General features: G+C 49.8%; 1 protein-coding gene across 1 annotated transcript in view; it reads right to left on the minus strand.

Moving 5' to 3' along the window:
- Positions 1–18,001, minus strand: part of ESRRB (estrogen-related receptor beta) — a 129,592-nt gene that overhangs the window by 23,718 nt on the left and 87,873 nt on the right. Inside the window, exon 3 of the mRNA XM_011988304.1 lies at positions 12,095–12,211. Coding sequence (XP_011843694.1) covers positions 12,095–12,211 — 117 coding nt within the window. The remainder of the gene's footprint in view (positions 1–12,094; positions 12,212–18,001) is intronic.

Here is an 18,001-nt window from a genome sequence, read left to right on the forward strand (position 1 = left end):
TGGTCTCAAACTCCTGACCTCAAGCGATCCTTCTGCCTCAGCCTCCCAAAGTGCTGGGATTACAGGTATGAAACACTGTGCCTGGCCCCCTCCTTTTTTTTTTTCTTTTTTGGTAGATGGGGGATCTCACTATGCTGCCCAGGCTGGACTTGAACTCCCGGTCTGATGGTGATTACATAATAGTTTGTTTTGTTTTGTTTTGTTTGAGACAGGGTTGCAGTTTGTCACCCAGGCTGGAGTGCAGTGGCACAATCCTGGACTCAGGTGATCCTCCTGCCTCAGCCTCCTGAGTAGCTGGGATTACAGGTACATGCCACCACACCTGACTAATTTTTGTATATTTTGTAGATACAGGGTTTCACCATGTTGGCCAGGCTAGTCTCAAATTCCTGAGCTCAAGCAATCCGCCCTCCTCAGCCTCCTGAAGTACTGGGATTACAGGCATGAGCCACAGTAACTGGTCAGTGACTGCATACTATTGTGAATGTGTTTGATGTCACTGAATTGTACACTTAATTTCTAAAATGCCAAGTTGTACGTGATATATATTTTGCCACAATTTACAAATATAGGAATACAAAATGCTGTCAAACTGTATACTTTAAATGGGTGAACTATATTTCAATAAAGCTGTTAAAATTTTAAAAAATATGTATCCTTTCTCAGGTTAGTGGAATTAAACAACGTAAAATGTTGAAACATGTGACAGAGTGCTTGGTACACAATAGGCACTCAGTAGTAACTTCTTGCCTTTCATCTGCCTGTTGAAGGTCATGGAGTCTGGTCATGGAGTCTGGTCATGGAGTCTGGCTTGAACTTCCTCATGGAAGAGAGAAACCTCCCCACAGCTGTAACTACCGTGAGTCAGATGTATTAAATGAAGAAATTAAAGTTCAGAGAGGTTAAATATTGTACCCAGGGCACACAGCCCAAACACTGGGACTCTCTGGAATATGCCAGCAGGTCTGATGGCCGCCTTTGTCCAACTTGAGAACAGAGGTTCCGCCCTTGGCTGCAGTCATAACTGCTCCCACCTCCACCGGCCTCATCACCAGGCTGGTGCCCCTCGTGCCTGTGGTGGCCAAGCCCACTTCCCAGCTCAGGGCACAAAAAAATAGCAAAGAAGCTTCGGGGTCACTCTGGGACAGAAACTCCTTGAGAAGAGGGGAGCAGGGCTCCCCACCTGCTGGCCCCTCCTATCCACTGCAGGCACGTCTCAGCGTCCACAGCGGGCAGCTTACACATCTGGGATAGGATATCCACGAGCTGGCTTGATAAGATCAGGCTTCTGACATTTTTCTTAATGGAAGTAAAATAATTCCTTCTTCCCTCCATCTCCCTCCTTTCTTCTCATCTTCCCTCCCTAAGCTGGACAAGATCCCAGTCTTTCAGAAGTAAAAATAGCCGAGTGTGCAGGGTCAGCCGCAGTGGAGCCACTTTAAGCTTCTTTCTTTTATACCCAGGCACTAAAAATAGCAGGCTAAAGCTCTACAAAGCGTGGCCCTGCACCTGGCCCTAAGCCTGTCCCAGGAGCTTCCCCATCATATTTCTCTTCCAACAGGAAAGGTTCAGACAGGGCAGGCGGGGGAAACGCCTCTGAGCCAGTGTCCTCCAACGAGCTACTGTCCAGGTCTGAGGTCAAGATCCCCACTGGCATTGCAAGGTTTTCATGACCAACACCCTTCTCTTCCCCTTATCCAGAACTTTCCCCCATCACCATCGCCAAATTCAACATTCCTGGTTTATGAACGAAATAAGCAGCTTCACGGTTTACAAATCTATTTCATACCCGTATCTCATTTGAGCTGCCTAACAATGTTGAGGAGGAAGAATATACACAATTATGATTGGTCCCATGTAAGATCTGAGGCTCAGAAAGGTCAGGCGACTCACTCAGGATCACACAGCCAAGAAACGTCACAGGGAAGCTTTGAACCTTGATTTTCAGATCTCCAAGTCCTATCTTCTTTGCCCTAAACTTGTGACACCAGTCCCATATAATTTCAGAATGCCTTGGGAAGCCTTTGAACAGCACAGACTTTGAGGACTTATCCATTTAGAGGCTCTGAGTCGGTAGGTCTAGGGAGACGTCGTGGAATGAGTGTTTTTCCAAAGCTCCTCTACTAATTCTAATTATGTGCCCTGTCTGGGGAGCACTGTGCTAAACCTATTTTATTCAATACTTTTATGTGACCGGTATTCTTCCCAGGAAACTGGGGGTGAACTCCCTGCCTGTAGGTTCTACTAAACTATAGCTGACCCACCCCCAGGAGGAGGAGAAAACCACCCAGAAGGTGATGTGGATATCATGAGCCCCTGAGGTTCTGGAAGTTGTGTGGGCATGCTGACGGGCACTCCAGCCCAGTGCGATGCCCTGAACTCTCAGCCACAACCGCTGTATACACTGGGCTTCCTTCGGCCACCTGCTCTGTGTGGGTTTCTGGGTGATAGGCAAGCTTGCCTTGCTGCCTCAGACACTATGGCTCTTTTGGGCTGCCTCTTACCCCGATGACACACCATAAAGGCAGAGCGCCTCACACCTGACTTCCTAAAAGCTGAGAGAGAGAGCCTTGTAGCTAAACAGACACAGATGACACCTAATATTCCGGGGCCTTTGCCAGCTACTCTGTGGACTCTGGGCACTGTGGTGGGTAAGTGGTAGTGAGTGATGAGCTCCCAGAATTCGGCCTATTAAAGGAGTGTCTGCTATCATGCTGGGCTCCTCCAGACACTTCTTACCATGCCACTACATTCCCAAGGATATTTTGACAAAACTGTGTTACGCCTGCATTCCCAACTGCCAAGAAGTCTCCAAAACCATACACCTGACACAGGGAAGTTATTTCAGCCCAGCTTCCCTTTCCTTTCCCTTCTTCTTTTTTCCCCTTTAAGAAAGGGCTGCAGGCTTCCATACTGGCCAAGGCATCAACGGTGAGGTTAGAATAGGCTTCTTAGAAGGAATTCCACATAGCCAAGGAGACTAGATTCCACCCAGCTCTGTCATTTACGAGCTGTGTAGCCTTGGTCAAATCGCTGAAACTCAGTTGACCAGATCAGGCATGGCAAAGACTTATCACCTGTGTCCCTGCCTTCCATTGCTTAGTCTGTGGCAGACATTGCTAATCAATCATGGCACTCTTGCCTGCTAATCCCAGACACTGCCTAAGAAGCCTTTAAATCATGCACTCCAGCTGAGTCCAACTAAAGGCAATTTGCCATCCTGGAGCCTGAATTAAGAACAATTGTGTTAGAGGTAGCCAGCGCACACAAGTATGCAAATAAACAAATAAATAAATATGATAATGTCAGACTGAAAGAAGTTCAATGAAGAAGCATACAAGGGGATATGATAGCATGTAATAGAGTGGACAGGGAGGCCTTTCTGAGAAGATAACATTTAACTTGAGGTCGGAAGGATAAGAAGGAGCCAGCCTTGGGGAGAATATTCCAGGCAGAGGGAAGGCCCTGAAAGTCCTAAGATGGGAAACCGTTTGTCATGCTTGAGGGTCAAAAACAGCCAGGGAGGCTGGAGCAGAGTGGGTAGGAGTGAGCAGAAAGGAAAGGCATGGTATGAGATGATACTGAAGAGGCAGGGAGTAGATAGACCATGCAAGGTCTTGAAGACCAAAGCAAAGTGTTTGGATTGTATTTTGAGTGCAATGGAGAGCCACTGAGTGATGTAAAGCAAAAGGACAGAATCTTACCAGTGCTTTAACAAGATCACTGCTAAGGGGATTAAACAGGACCAAGAGTGGAATCAGAAGTCCAGTTAGGAAACTGTTGCAATGGTCCAGGAAAAAAACAATGCTTCGTTGGACCAGGGTCATGACCATGGAGATGAAGAAAAGTAGGAGAATCTGAAATACATTTTGGACATTGATCTGGGAGGAGTCAAGGATGACCTCCAGGTTTCTCTTGAGCAATAGGTGACTAGCATCACGATTCCTGAGATGGGAAAGACTGGAAGGGATAGTAGGAGGAATGGTTCAAACCTAGAGTTAATCTCTAGACATGTTTAATCTGTGATGTCTCACAAGGGACCCAAGTGGAAATGCCAATAGGGCAGTTAGACATGGAGGTCTAAAATATCTAGGGAAGACTCTGGGAGGCTGAAGCAGGAGGGTTGCTTGATGCCAGGGGTTCGAGACCAGCCTGAGCAATATAGCAAGATCTTGTCTCTACAAAAAAAAAAATTTAAAAATTAGCCCCACATGGTGGCACATGCCTGCAGACCAGCTACTTGGGAGGCTGAGGTGGGAGGATCTCTTGAGCCCAGGAGTTAGAGGTTACAGCGAGCTGTGATCACATCACTGTACTCCAGCCTGGGCCACAGAGCAAGACCTTGTCTCTTTAACAAAAACAACAATAAAATCCCCCCCAAAAAAACAATACTTGTCCTTGAAAATACGTCATTCTCATCATTCTTTTTTTCCATACCAACAATGTTTTAGCTGTGTACATGACGTCCCAGATAATGGCTACAATTCCAAGACTCCGTGGCAGAGAAGCGTGGCCCTGTGACTCAGTTCCAGCAATGGGCTGTGAGTGGGAAGAACAGATGTGTGCTACTTGTGGTCCTGCCCTTCACCTGGGCTTTTCCTCCTTCTAGATGTCTGTGAGATGGGGAAGAACTGGGGTCCGCAAGGGCGAGCCACATGCTAAGCTTGGCAGAGCTGCCAGCTGGTCCTGGATTGCCTGTGACCTATGGCTTGTTATGTGAGAAATGAGCAGGAATGAAACTGCTATCCTGCTTAGCCTTCTGGGTGGTTTTGGAGTTTGGTTTGTTTTGTGGAGGGGGAAAGGGAGTCTCTTTCTTTTAGAAGCCTAGCCTGGCCTGGAGTGGTGGCTCACACCTGTAATCCCAACACTTTGGGAGGCCGAGGCGGGTGGATCACCTGAGGTCAGGAGTTTGAGACTAGCCAGGCCAACATGGTGAAATCCCATACAAAAAAATTAACCAGGTGTGGTGGCACATGCCTGTAGTCCCAGCTGCTCAGGAGGCTGAGGCAGGAGAATCACTTGAACCCGGGAGGCGGAGGTTACAGGGAGCTGAGATCGTGCCATTGCACTCCAGCCTGGGTGATAGAGCAAGACTTTGTCTCAAAAAAAAAAAAAAAAAAAAGCCTACCTTACACTACCTAATGTAATATACTATAAGTGTATTTCTGGATCTATTCAATGCTAACTTTTTTTTTTTTTTTTTTAAAAGAAAGGAGTGAATGGGATAAGAAAATGAATATAGCAAGTGCTGTCAATTCCTTTTGGAGGCTTTGCTGAGAGAGTGGGATCAGGTAGCAATAACTGGATTGAGATGAAGGGATAAAACACAGTTGTGGATTTTTTAAATTTAATTTCGTTTTTGGCTGGGCATGGTGACTCACACCTGTAATCCCAGCATTTTGAGAGGCTGAGGTGGGTGGATTGCTTGAGCCCAGGAGTTTGAGAACAACCTGGGCAAGACCCTGTCTCTTTTTTTTTAATGTGAAAAAAATTTTTAAATATTTTTTAAAAGTTAAAAAATAAATTTAATTTTGTCTTCATTATGGGAGAACAGAAGTATGCTTGTTTGCTAATTAAAATGATCCAGTAGTGAGGGAGAATTCGATGGTCCTGGAAGCAGAGAAGATACTATAGGAATGAAGTCCTTGGTAAAAGGCTGGGCATGGTAGCTCACTCCTGTAATCCCAGCACTTGGGAAGGCTGAGGCGGGCAGATCATTTGAGGTCAGGAGTTCGCGAACAGCCTGACCAACATGCTGAAGCCCCGTCTCTACTAAAAATACAAAAACTTAGCTGGGTGTGGTGGCGCATGCCTGTAACCTCAGCTACTCGGGAGGTTGAGGCAGGAGAATCGCTTGAACCCAGGAGGCAGAGGTTGCAGTGAGCCAAGATTGCACCACTGCACTCCAGCCTGGGGCAACAGAGTGGGACTCCATCTCAAAAAAAAAAAAAAGGAATGAAGTCCTTGATAAAGAAGAGAGTGATTCAGAGCACAGGAGGGCAGGAGCGGGACCACCTTTTGTCAGGATTGGAAATACTTCTATTCTACCAAAAGGAATGCAGAAAACAGGTGCACAAACTGGTAAGTTTGTGGATTCAATGGTAGGAGGGTAAGAAATTTCACATGTGACTTTCTATCTTTTCCCGAACATGTGAAGCAAGATTACCAGTCAGAGTAGGGAGTGAGGTTACAGGAGATTCAAAATTGCCTCTGGATCACAGAAGAAAATCCATTTTGTAACATGAAGAATATCAATCTCTAATAACAATCAAACTTCACGGTATAACTCTAGGGGCTTTCCCTGAAGATTGGGAGCAAGATGAAGATAGGCACTATTAGTATTCCCATTTTATGGAGGAGGAAAGGGAGGCTTACAGGGGTTTGAGTAACCGGCCCAAAGAGCCGGTAAGTGGTGAAGAGAAGGTTTAACCAGGCCTACGTGACCACCGAACCCGTTATCCAAAAGCCTGCAGTGAACAGTAACAATAATTCAGCACAGACAAGATCATCTCCTGAGTCTTCATTCAATCAACACGTCTCCAACCAGAGGTCATTGTGGCTGAGTGGGCCAAAGATTTCAGGGTGCCTGGGAAGATCCTGTGAGTTGTCAGGTACGTGTGTGTGTGTGTGTGTGTGTATATGTGTGTGTGTGTTTGTGTGTGTGTGGTTGGGGGTGGCAGTGTGTGTAGAATGTAAAGTGGCTCGAAAGGGATGCAAACACGCATCGACATTCTCAGGCTGTAGCTCAATACCATTCTCTAAAGTGCTAAAGAGTTGGTTTGTTTCAAAACACTAATATATTTTGGAAAAGAAAAAGAATGTTTAAAGGCAAGTCATCTCTCATGTTCTTTCTTCATTCACAGGGCCAGAAAAAAAGTGATATTTCTGGCATGGGCTAGAGGCAGAATACTCTATAAATACAAGGCCATTAAATCCCATGCAGTGGGAACCTGATCAGGGCCTCCTTTTAATTTCCTGACATGAGCTGGCCACTAACGCAATTACCCAGAATCCCCGGAGGAGCCCTCCACCTTCCCAACAAGCACAAAGCGAGTGACAGCATATTGCATGGATGTCGGCCCAGCTTTCACTGAAATCAAATATCTTTTAGAAAACACTTGGGGAAAGGCAGGCAGGGGCTGAGTGGGGGAGAAGTGGAGCGGACTTGAGAGGCTGGTCACATGAGGGACGTGAGGTGAGGAGGAGGTGAAGTTGGCAGGGACGGGCTGTCTAGAGAGAATCGCTGAAATCCCACAGCTGCACTGAGGACTTGGGGAGCCCCCTAGGAAATGCAGTTAGTGGTTTTCCAGGGCTTTTCCAGATTAGGGGCTGAGTCAGTTCACACCCTAGCCAGGCTGCAAAGGGTGACTACCGGGGGAGCTGCCCATCCTGATTCTAGAACCCACAGTGGGGACCAGCCCAAGACAAGGCCACCTTTTAAGATTCCCACCAACAAATCCAGGAAGCAAATCAGGGTGGCCAGACACCAGTCTGCCTCCCCCGACACAAGGGGCACACTGATGAAAAGCTGACTGCAAATGACGGTGTCTTTGAATCAAACACTAGAATTTTTTTTTTTTTTTGAGACAGAGTCGTGTACTGTCACCCAGTCTGGAGTGTAGTGATGCAGTCTCAGCTCACTGCAACCTCTGCCTCCTGGGTTCAAGCAATGCTCCTGCCTCAGTTTCCAGAGTAGCTGGGATTACATGCGTGTGCCACCACGCCCAGCTAATTCTTGTATTTTTAGTAGAGAGGGCATTTCACCATGTTGGCCAGGCTGGTCTTGAACCCCTGACCTCAGGTGATCTGCCCACCTTGGCCTCCCCAAGTGCTGTGAGCCACCACACCCAGCTTGAATCAAACACTGGAGTATTTTAACACATCAAGGGAGCTGACATTGCAAAGCAATCCCACAGTGGATTCTGCCAAGAGGAGCTGTCCCATCTGTCCCAGGTCCCCACTTTGACCAGTGCCGGAGAGCAGGTATGAAGATCCCTGTTTTACAGTGAAGAAATGGAAGCATGTGGGTGTGAGTAATAATATTAAACGGCAGCCGGGGGTGGTGGCTCATGCTTGTAATCCCAGCACTTCGGGAGGCTGAGGTGGGCAGATCATGAGGTCCAGAGACCGAGACCATCCTAGCCAACATGGTGAAATCCCATCTCTACTAAAAATACAAAAATTAGCTGGGCATGGCAGTGCGCACTTGTAGTCCCAGCTACTCAGGAGACTGAGGCAGGAGAATTGCTTGAACCCAGGAGGTGGAGGGTGTGGTGAGCCTAGATGGCGCCACTGCACTCCAGCCTGGCGACAGAGCGAGACTCCGTCTCAAAAGAGAAAAAAAAAATTACATGGGCAGAAATACCTAATAACCAGGGGCAGAACACAGGCCACCAACTCCTAACCCAGATTTTGTATTCAATTTTTAAAAGAGAAAAATTACTTTTTCTCTGAAAATACAGATTTTTATGTACTAGATTTGCTTAAAGCAAGATAGGCCTTTGGACATCTCCTGCTTTCCACGGTCTGCTCTGCATGTTCCAGGGAGAAAGTCACAGGGAGGTGGCCATAGGATCTGTCCCAACCATGTGAGGAATCTGAAAAGCTTAGATCCCTGAGCTGAGCACAGTCTTAAGAGAGAGGGAGAGCCAGAGAAAGCCCAAGTCTGATCTCTTCTGTGGCTGTTGCTGGGCCCCCAAATTGGGAAACGATCTCTGATTATTTTACCTAAGAAAGGAAAAATCATAAAACACAAGAAGAGTGTGGCTGGATGCGGGGGAGGGTGGTGTTCAGACGTGCAGGTGAGGGGAGCAGAGAGGGCGGAGGCACCCACATCTCTCCCTCTGCAGCCCTCCCCAAGCCCCTGGCCCCCCAAACCCCCCCAGCAACAGAGGCCCACTGTGGGACCCTAACGTGGAGGAGCAACCCTGGGGAAGGTGAAGTCCGCCTTTCAGAGTCCCGTCAGAGTCTGAGGTGGGCAATGAGCCCATGCTGGTCTCGGGGGGCCTGGGCCTTGCCTGCAGAGCCAGGAGGGACCCCCAAACAAAAGCCAAGCCAGGCAGCTGCCAAGAGCCCCTACCTGGCAGGGGCCCAGGCTGTTGAAGGAGGCATGCTCCTCCTAAGGGGGTCGGTCTCTACGGAGCTTCAGATCCCAGGATCTCTCCAAGGCCCTGCAGGGGACAGAAACTAAACGTGGCTCTCTGCTTTGTCCACGCTCGGGAGCTTTTATGTCATCTCCCCGCTCTTGGATCTGGACCTGCCAGCACTGGGGGGGAGTAGGGGAGGGAGTGTTCCAGTGGCTGTCCCTTCGTTCTTCAGGCAGAGCTCCTTAAAGGGCCTTTTCGGGCTCAGCATGTCTGCCTGGGAGGCCCCAGCTGCCACCCTGGGTAAAGGACATCAACCAAAGGGCTATATTTGCAGCGGGGCAGGGGTGTCAACACTGAGGCGTCCCCTGCACGTCCTGCCCACTTGAGGCAGCAGGGGTCTCATGCCTCTGTCCTCCCAGCACCCCCAATACCATCATCCTGGGACACACAGTGTCCACCTCGTTTCTCTGACGAGTGCCAGTCTGGATGTCTGAGTGGCCACCGGGCAATTGTGGGCCTCACCATCTCCCTTCCTGCCATCAGTGCACCCCTCACCATCTCCTGCTTCCTGGGAAGCCACTAGAAAGTGCCCTTCTCTCTTCCCAGCCCTGCATAGCCACCAAAGAGACTCTGTTCCGTGTTACGAGATGGTCCAGGAATTGAGTGGGGGTCCCCTCTGGCCCTCCCCCATCCCTGCCCTGTGCCATGGGGAGCAGACATTGAACAGGGCAAGGAAAGTTCCAGCCTCTGGGCCCAGCTCCCCTCAAATGAATGTGTGACTGAGAGTGGGAGTCATCTCACCCCAGCTCCTGCAGGGCTCCATTTTGTCACCTGTAAAATTCAGGGCTATATTGAAAACAGTGAGGCTTCTGGCTGCTCTAAGTACCTGGGATGCTGTCAAGTAGGAAGGGAGGCTGCACGCTGCAACCAAGTGGCCCCTGGCCCTCTGCTTGACCTGCTGTTCTCACATCCAGCTTCGTCTCTGGATGTGAGAACAACAGGTCAAGCAGCTCCGTCTCTAGGGCTTAAGAGGAATAAATGAGTCTCCAAGGCTTAGAAACCCTCAGATTCCCAGCACCACACAGAGAGGAAAGTCGAGAGACCAGCACTCAGGCATGCTTCTCTGGGCCTTTGTGCCTCAATTTTCCCATCTGTGAACACCAGGAGGCTCTGAAGGAGCAGAAAGAGCCTGGCATAGGAGTCAGGGGACCCAGTTCAGCCACCAGTTTGGATCATCCTATCCAGGAGCAAGACCAAAATTATATAGAGTCAAAAATGAACTAACAGACAGGCTTTCCACAGGATGTGGCCCATTTTTAATCTGGAAAGGAGACTGTTTTTTCGGTTGAGCCGCTAACGAAGCAGCTGGCCTGTCTAAGAGCTGAGTGGTCCGCTCCATCACAAAGGGGTTAAATGAAGCCCTGAATGAGGAGCATTTTAAAAGCCAGTGTGCCATGTCGACACAAAGGCCGCCGAGGGTCTGCTTCAAGAGCTTCTGTTTTATGGATATAGGTGCTGGGCTGAGCTGAGGTGAAGTGGGGGACCTGGAAATGGTAAACGGAAGTGGAAGGTCCAATTTCTATAGCACATGACGGTCCAAGTTGTTCTGACAAAGCATCTTAGGTCTGGGCCCTCATCTTCGGAGGGCCCTGGGAGAGGGGATAGGAGGAGTGCCCTGGGGCTCTCAAGGCTGAGCTGGGCTTCCAGATGCCCACTCCCAGCCTTCCCCCTCCAGGGTCTGCATTCCAGACCTGTCCTTTGGTTCTCTCTGTAGCCCCTTCTGATCACCCCCACACACCTCTTTTCCTGTTTCCTCTCTCTTCTAGAAGGATTCCAGGCCCAGAGCTTAAAAGTTGATCTCTAAGAGTTGTCACTGGCTCCCCTTGGAAGCTGGAGAAGCAGGGAAACCACATACACTCACGACCCATCCCCAGAATGGTACTGAACGAGGTTCCTCAAACTAAAAACATCGTCCAGGCACAGTGGTTCATGCCTGTAATCCCAGCACTTTAGGAGGCTGAGGTGGGAGGACTGCCTGAGCCCAGGAGTTGGAGACCAACCTGAGCAACATGACAAGACCTTGCCTCTACTGATAATATTTTAATATTAAAAAAAGGAGCAAATCAATAGAGAAAGCGAGGAAGAGGAGATCTGGAGCAGTTGTCCCAATGAGAGCTACGTGTCATTTCAAATTTTCTAGTAGCCACATTGAAGAATAAATAAAAAGAAGCATGTGATGCTAATTTCACAATGTTTTATTTAACATGTCCAGAAGATTAGCCTTTCTGCATGCAATCACGTTTTTAAAATTATCACCACCAGACTTTACACTGCTTTTTACGGTCCTATTAAGTCCTCTAAAGCGGGTATGTGTTGTACACTGAGCACACCTCTGTTTGGACCAGCGCTCGGAAGCCACGTGTAGTTTGTGGTTGCCATATTAGACAGCACAGCTCTAGAGACAGAGGACACAGGGAGAGAAAGGAGAGGGAAGGGAGAGCATGGGAAGAGAGGGAACAAGGAAGCGACCAGCATTTCCAAGGCAAGAGCCATGTCCTGTCCACCCACCAGAAAACAAATGCCATTCTTCACAGCTGAAGGGAACATTATTTATCATTCCTGGCCTTAATGTGTCTGTCCTTTCCACCCCCGAGCCCTCGAGGGTGCTGGGGGATATAACAGCCTCTTAAGCCTACCCCTCCTAGGGTGGAGGTGGGGTTTGCCCCTAAAGGAGGGCCTTCCCAGAGTGCCAGGCCAGCTGTCTGGGGCCCAGCTGGGGTCAGGGGTTCTGAAAGATCCTTAATGGAGAAATTCCGATTCCCACTTCCTTAAAGGAGGAGAGCCACGCAGGCGCCGTGGCAGGCTGGCAGGGTGTGGGAGGAGATGGGCGCCCAGACTGGGTCTCACCCTGGGACACAGAGCCGTGGCTTGTGGGTGTCTCACAGGGAATGAAAACTCCCCAGGAAGCAGAGCCTCACGGCAAACCCCAACTCAGTGGGGCCTCTTACCTTCCTTCAGCATCCCCACTTTGAGGCATTTCATGAAGCGGCAGGCCTGGCAGGACTTGCGCCTCCGTTTGGTGATCTCGCACTCATTGGTGGCCGGGCAGCTGTACTCGATGTTCCCTGCAATCAGACACAGAGAGGGTTGCCGGGTGCTGGCCGCCCAGGGCCCCCACCTGCCAGCGCAGGGATGGATGGACGGGGATTTTAATTCGCCAGAGCTGCCACTACCCCCACCCCGAGGTTCCCACAGGGAAGCGTTCTCAAAGCAGGTGCTCTGAGGTGCTTGTCAGAACGTTTCAAACTCTCTTCCATATGGAGACTCCAGGTCGCAGGTCTGGGTGGACCAGGCAGCCACTTGGGGAAACTCTCCAGAGGATGGCCACCCACAGTCTTGAAGCCACCTGTGGGTGGGGACATCGAAACTCACTGAGCCAGCCTTTTACTCCAGGAGCAGAACATCCCCTGTGCTGACCAGAACATCAGCACAGACCACCACCACCAGCTCCTCCAGCCTCCAGCCTGGGACCCTGATGTGCGGGAAGAGCCTCTTGGAAACTCTGTGTCCACCAGGATCAAGGCCTGGGTTCTGCATCCCACTGGAGGGGCCCAGGCCACCTGGCTTTGCTGACCTTGAGGATATGCTTCCTCTCACCAAGTTGAGATTTCCTCATCTTCAAAACAGTGAGATAATCTACCAAATGAAGGATTAAACAAGACCGCATACGGACAACTGCTTTAAACACTGTTCAATTCAAGGGGGTCATTTTATAAGCACAGTTTGTTCAGCAGAGGGAATCTGTGATAAATTTTTCAGGCCACTCCTTTCATGGGTTATAAGAACAGCTACCAGGCTGGGCGCGGTGGCTCATGCCTGTAATCCCAGCACTTTGGGAAGCTAAGGTGGGTGGATCACGTGAGGTGAGAGTTCGAGACCAGCCTGACCAATATGGTGAAATGCTGTCTCTACTAAAAATACAAAAAAATTAGCCAGGTGTGGTGGTGTGTGCCTGTAATCACAGCTACTCGGGAGGCTGAGACAAGAGAATTGCTTGAACCCGGGAGGCGGAGGTTGCAGTGAGCTGAGATCACACCACTGCACTCCAACCCAGGCGACAGACCAAGACTCTGTCTCAAACATAACAAAACAAAACAAAGAATGGCTACCATAAACCCAATCCATGCTCCTTTAAGCTGTAGGCCCCATGAAGCCAAGACCTTGGGTGCTCCCCAGTGTACAGCAGCACTGAGCACAGCCCCCGCCATATAGAGACGGGCAGGTAGAATGCAGCAAATGAAGGATCTACGGAGTCCTTCCCAATAGCTATTCCATGAAAGAGAAAGTAAGTACTAACACTATTCCCATTTCACAGGTGAGTTTTCCAAATGTTTCTATGCCATGTGAACACAGAGGTCTTCTTTAGGTTGAACTGACCTTCCAGTGCTCTTCCTGGGAGGGCTGACAGTCCAGTCAGGAGAGGCTGCGGCTGCCTTTCTAATACAGGCATCTGCCCTGGGCATGCTGACCTGCTGGGCTCTTATTAACGAATATGCATTGAGCACTACAATGTGCCTGGTAATGGAAGGAAAGGCAATGGGGGGAGAGCGGGGGGCGGGGGCATAAAGAAATGCAACTGGAGTGGCCAGGCGCAGTGGCTCATGCCTGTAATCCAGCACTTTGGGAGGCTGAGGTAGGTGGAGCACCTGAGGCCCAGAGTTCGAGACCAGCTCGGCCAACATGGTGAAACCCCGTCTCTACTAAAAATACAAAAAAACAAGTAGCTGGGCATAGGGGTGGGCACCTGTAATCCCAGCTACTCGGGAGGCTGAGGCAGGAGAATCACTTGAACCCAGGAGGTGGAGGTTGCAGTGAGCCAAGATCATGCCATTGAACTCCAGCCTGGGTGACAAGAGCAAAACTCCGTCTCAAAAAAAAAAAAAAAAAAAAAAAAAATGCAACTGGAAGGTACAAATGAAAAACAGCACATCACAGTGCTGTTTTGTTATGGTGTCTCTTTGGCTCCCAAAGTCCCAAAGTCACTGAGGTCAGCCTGAGCCAGGGTTTTTCAGAACAGAATCTCTCAACTAGAACACATCTGTCGTTCCAGCCCCACCCAGACATCCACTTCCCGAGGGAGCAGGGAGGAGCTGGAGGCTCGCCTATCTGAATCCCCCACACTAAACCCCACCCACTTCAGAGGAATAGCAGCTAAGATTTACTGTGCACCTATTGTGTGCACAATCTGCACCAGCTCCCTCAGTCCTCACAACAGCCACTGAAGGTACATCAGTGTCCGATTTCACAGACCAAGAAACTGAGGCTCTGGGAGCTGAAGCGGGTTACCCAAGGCCACACAGAGCTCCTGTCCCACCCTGCATCTCACAAGGAGGATGGGGAAATTGGAAGCGCTGCCCCCTAAGGACAGGCACCTGGTGCTGATGCGGCAGCTGAGGTCGCCTGGTGGGCAGCAGGGGAGAAGGGTGGCCTTGGGCTTCCCTGTGTCACTACCTCCCCACATGGGATATAGATGGAAACCTTTTCTATTGGATTTTCTGGGAACAAGCATGAACCATGTTCTACCATTAAAAAGTGCTTTGAGGTAGCAAAATTACTCAATGTGCCTAACTGTACTGAGTACTCACGATGGCTCAGTGCGTATTCTCATCCTTTCTTACTGGTGAGGAAAACTATTTCCGGAGCACCTCGGAGATCTACAGGTGAAGGCTAGCGATCCTCCGTCCCTCTCTCCCTCTCTCCTTCTCCCTCTCTCTCCCTCTCTCCCTCTGTCTCCCTCTCTCTCCCTGTCTCCCCCCCTCTACCTCTCTCCCTTTCTCCCTCTCCCTCTCTCTCCCTCTCTCTCTCCCCTCTCTCCTTCTCCCTCTCTCTCCCTCTCTCCCTCTGTCTCCCTCTCTCTCCCTGTCTCCCCCCCTCTACCTCTCTCCCTTTCTCCCTCTCCCTCTCTCTCCCTCTCTCCCTCTGTCTCCCTCTCTCTCCCTGTCTCCCCCTCTCTCCCTCTCTCTCTCCCTCTCTGTCCCTCTCTCTCCCTCCCTGTCTCCCCCTCTCTCCCTCTCTCTCTCCCTCTCTGTCCCTCTCTCTCCCTCCCTCTCTCCCTCTCTGTCCCTCTCTCCATCTCTCTCCCTGTCTCTCCCTCTCTCCCTCTCTCAAGTCCAGCAGGCATCACCTTTTTCCTCATCCCATTTCTTGCAGGGAGGGAGCTGGAGGTCATGCTCCATGCTGGAGGATGGGAGGTGATGGGAAGGGGAAGGGATGAAGATTCTCTGTACCCCCTCTTCGCTTTTATCTAGCCCTAACTATTTCTTAGAGCGTTCTGGCTTGGGTGGCTTCTTGGGGAATAATTTCAATATTCATATAAGCCCGGTAAAATTTGAAAGACAAACAGAAAGGAAGGAAACACATATAAAAGCTAATTCAGCCAAGCCTTTATCTTGGCTTTGAAGGCACTGGAAGGTTTGGCCCGTCCCCACCCAGGTCCACCCTCTCTCTGCAGCCTCAACATGCTGATTTCCTCCACTCCCTCTGCATAACTATCACTTCCTGGAACTCCATGGTCTCCTAGGCTGCCAGGCCTTTGCTTTGCAGCTTAGAACAGACTCTCTATGCTTCCTCCACCCTCTGTTCCCCCAGTAGGCACTCCTTCTCCGTGCTGATAACCCATTAATGTCCCCTGTGTTGTATCTCTCTCCCTCCTCCACGTACTCCAGCTCCTCTCTAGTCTCACTGCCTGGGACACCAAGCCACTCAATGCGCACACACGGGGAGCTCACACTGGCCAATGCTTGTTAGGGAGTAGCCACAGCTCTGCTCTACAGATCCTGAGGCTTTCATGTTCCCAGTAACCCTGGAGGTAAATAGATTTTTCTCTATCTTACACATAAGAAGGTGAGTAGAGGGGCCAGGCGCGGTGGCTCACATCTGTAATCCCAGCACTTTGGGAGGCCCAGGCAGTCAGATCATCTGAGGCCAGGAGTTCGAGACCAGTCTGGCCAACCTGGTGAAACCCCGTCTCTACTAAAAACACAAAACTTAGCCAGGTGTGGTGGTGCACACCTGTAGTCCCAGCTACTTGAGAGGCTGAGGAAGAAGGGTTTCTTGAACCCAGGAACCCGAGATTGCAGTGAGTCAAGATTGTGCCACTGCACTCCAGCGACAGAGCGAGACTCTCAAAAAATCAAAACAAACAAACAAACAAACAAAAAACAAAAAAAAAAAAAAGAAGAGAAGGTGAACAGAATCCAGGGTATGGGACAGCAAGGACTGGGACCTAGCCTGTCAGGTCCAGCCTGCTCTGAGCCACTGTGCAAAGAGCTCACAGGGCCTGCCATGGGCTTCACAGCTCCAGCTGCCTGGGACCCCTACACTCTTTGCATGTTCTTCACTTTTCCCATGCTTTGCTCTCAGCTGCTCAGCCAATCTGTCACCTTTTGAGGAAGGATAGGCCACAGGCTGCTGCTCAGAGCAGGGGCGTCAGGAAGTGTGTGTGTGGAGCTGGTACTGGTGCTCTCCCAGGACAAGAGGACCAAGTACTAACAGCAAGTCCCCAGCCAGGCTCTTCACCCTTTGGGGGCCAGCCTGCATGCATGTGTGTGTGTGTGTGTGTGTGTGTGTGTGTGTCAGTGTGTGTCAAAATAAATAAATTATTTATTTATTTTGGTTCCTTTCAATTTGTTTTATGGCCCCAGCGGCTGGCTGCCAGCAAAGCCAGGCTGGCGGCCTTGCTTTGTAATTTTTTTAAGTGCCTCCTCGATAAAGTGATGAGATTAATTCATCAGAATTCCTGTGGTCTCTTGAGGCGGGCCTAGGAGCGTGCAGGAACAGCGACAGGACATTGGCGGCACACACACATGCAGCTGAGGTGTGGAAGTTTTGGGGATGAGTTCTCTCAGGACAGGGACACAGCCAGTGGTTAGTTAGCATAAATTCCAGGTTCTAACCTGGGAATGTATTCAGTATAGACAGGTGCAGACTCCACTTTGGGCACATCACCTAACTTCTCGGAGCCTCAGTTTCCTTATCTGTAAAATGGGTACAGTTCCCAACTCATAAAGTTCTTATCTAAAAAGTTCCCCAGATTCAGGCCAGGCACAGCGGCTCATGCTTGTAATCCCATCACTTTGGGGAACCAAGGCAGGAAGATCACTTGAGGTCAGGAGTTTGAGATCAGCCTGGCCAACATGGTGAAACCCCATCTCTACCAAAAATACAAAAAATTAGCCAGGCGTGGTGGTGGGCACCTGTAATCCCAGCTTCTTGGGAAACTGAGGTAGGAGAATCGCTTAAACCCAGGAGGCAGAGGTTGCAGAGATCATGCCATTGCACTCCAGCCTGGGCGACAGAGTGAGATTCCATCTCAAAAATAAACACATAAAAAATAAAAGTGCCCCGGATTCAGTGGCAGAAAGCATACGAAGGTCTTAGTGAAGCGCAGGCACTAGCAAGCAGGCCACCATGGCTGCTCTGCTTATTTTTATATTCAGGCAGATCTTAAACAGCAGGAGTGTCCAATCTTTTGGCTTCCCTGGGCCGCATTGAAGAAGAATTGCCTAGGGCCATGCACAAAATATACTAATGATAACTGATGAGCTAAACAAAACAAAACAAAACAAAAACACTCATCCTGTTACAAGAAAGTTTATGAATTTGTGTTGGGCCGCATTCAAAGCCATCCTGGGCCACAGGTTGGACAAGATTGTCTTACAGCATAGACACAACCAAAGGATTCCAGGGTAAGCCTTTTCTAGGTGTCGGATCCGAGGCTAGCCACCAACTCTGGTATTTGAGAATATTAAGGTCTGCCTCCCATCCCTAGACCTCAGAGTGGATGCTGCCAGTGCCTGTGGGAGGGAGGCAGGTACTGGTAGAACCTGACCTAGACTTCTCCGTGACCTTAAGGC

Source organism: Mandrillus leucophaeus, unplaced genomic scaffold (assembly GCF_000951045.1).
Source record: "Mandrillus leucophaeus isolate KB7577 unplaced genomic scaffold, Mleu.le_1.0 Scaffold326, whole genome shotgun sequence".
NCBI classification, from domain to species: Eukaryota; Metazoa; Chordata; class Mammalia; order Primates; family Cercopithecidae; genus Mandrillus; species Mandrillus leucophaeus.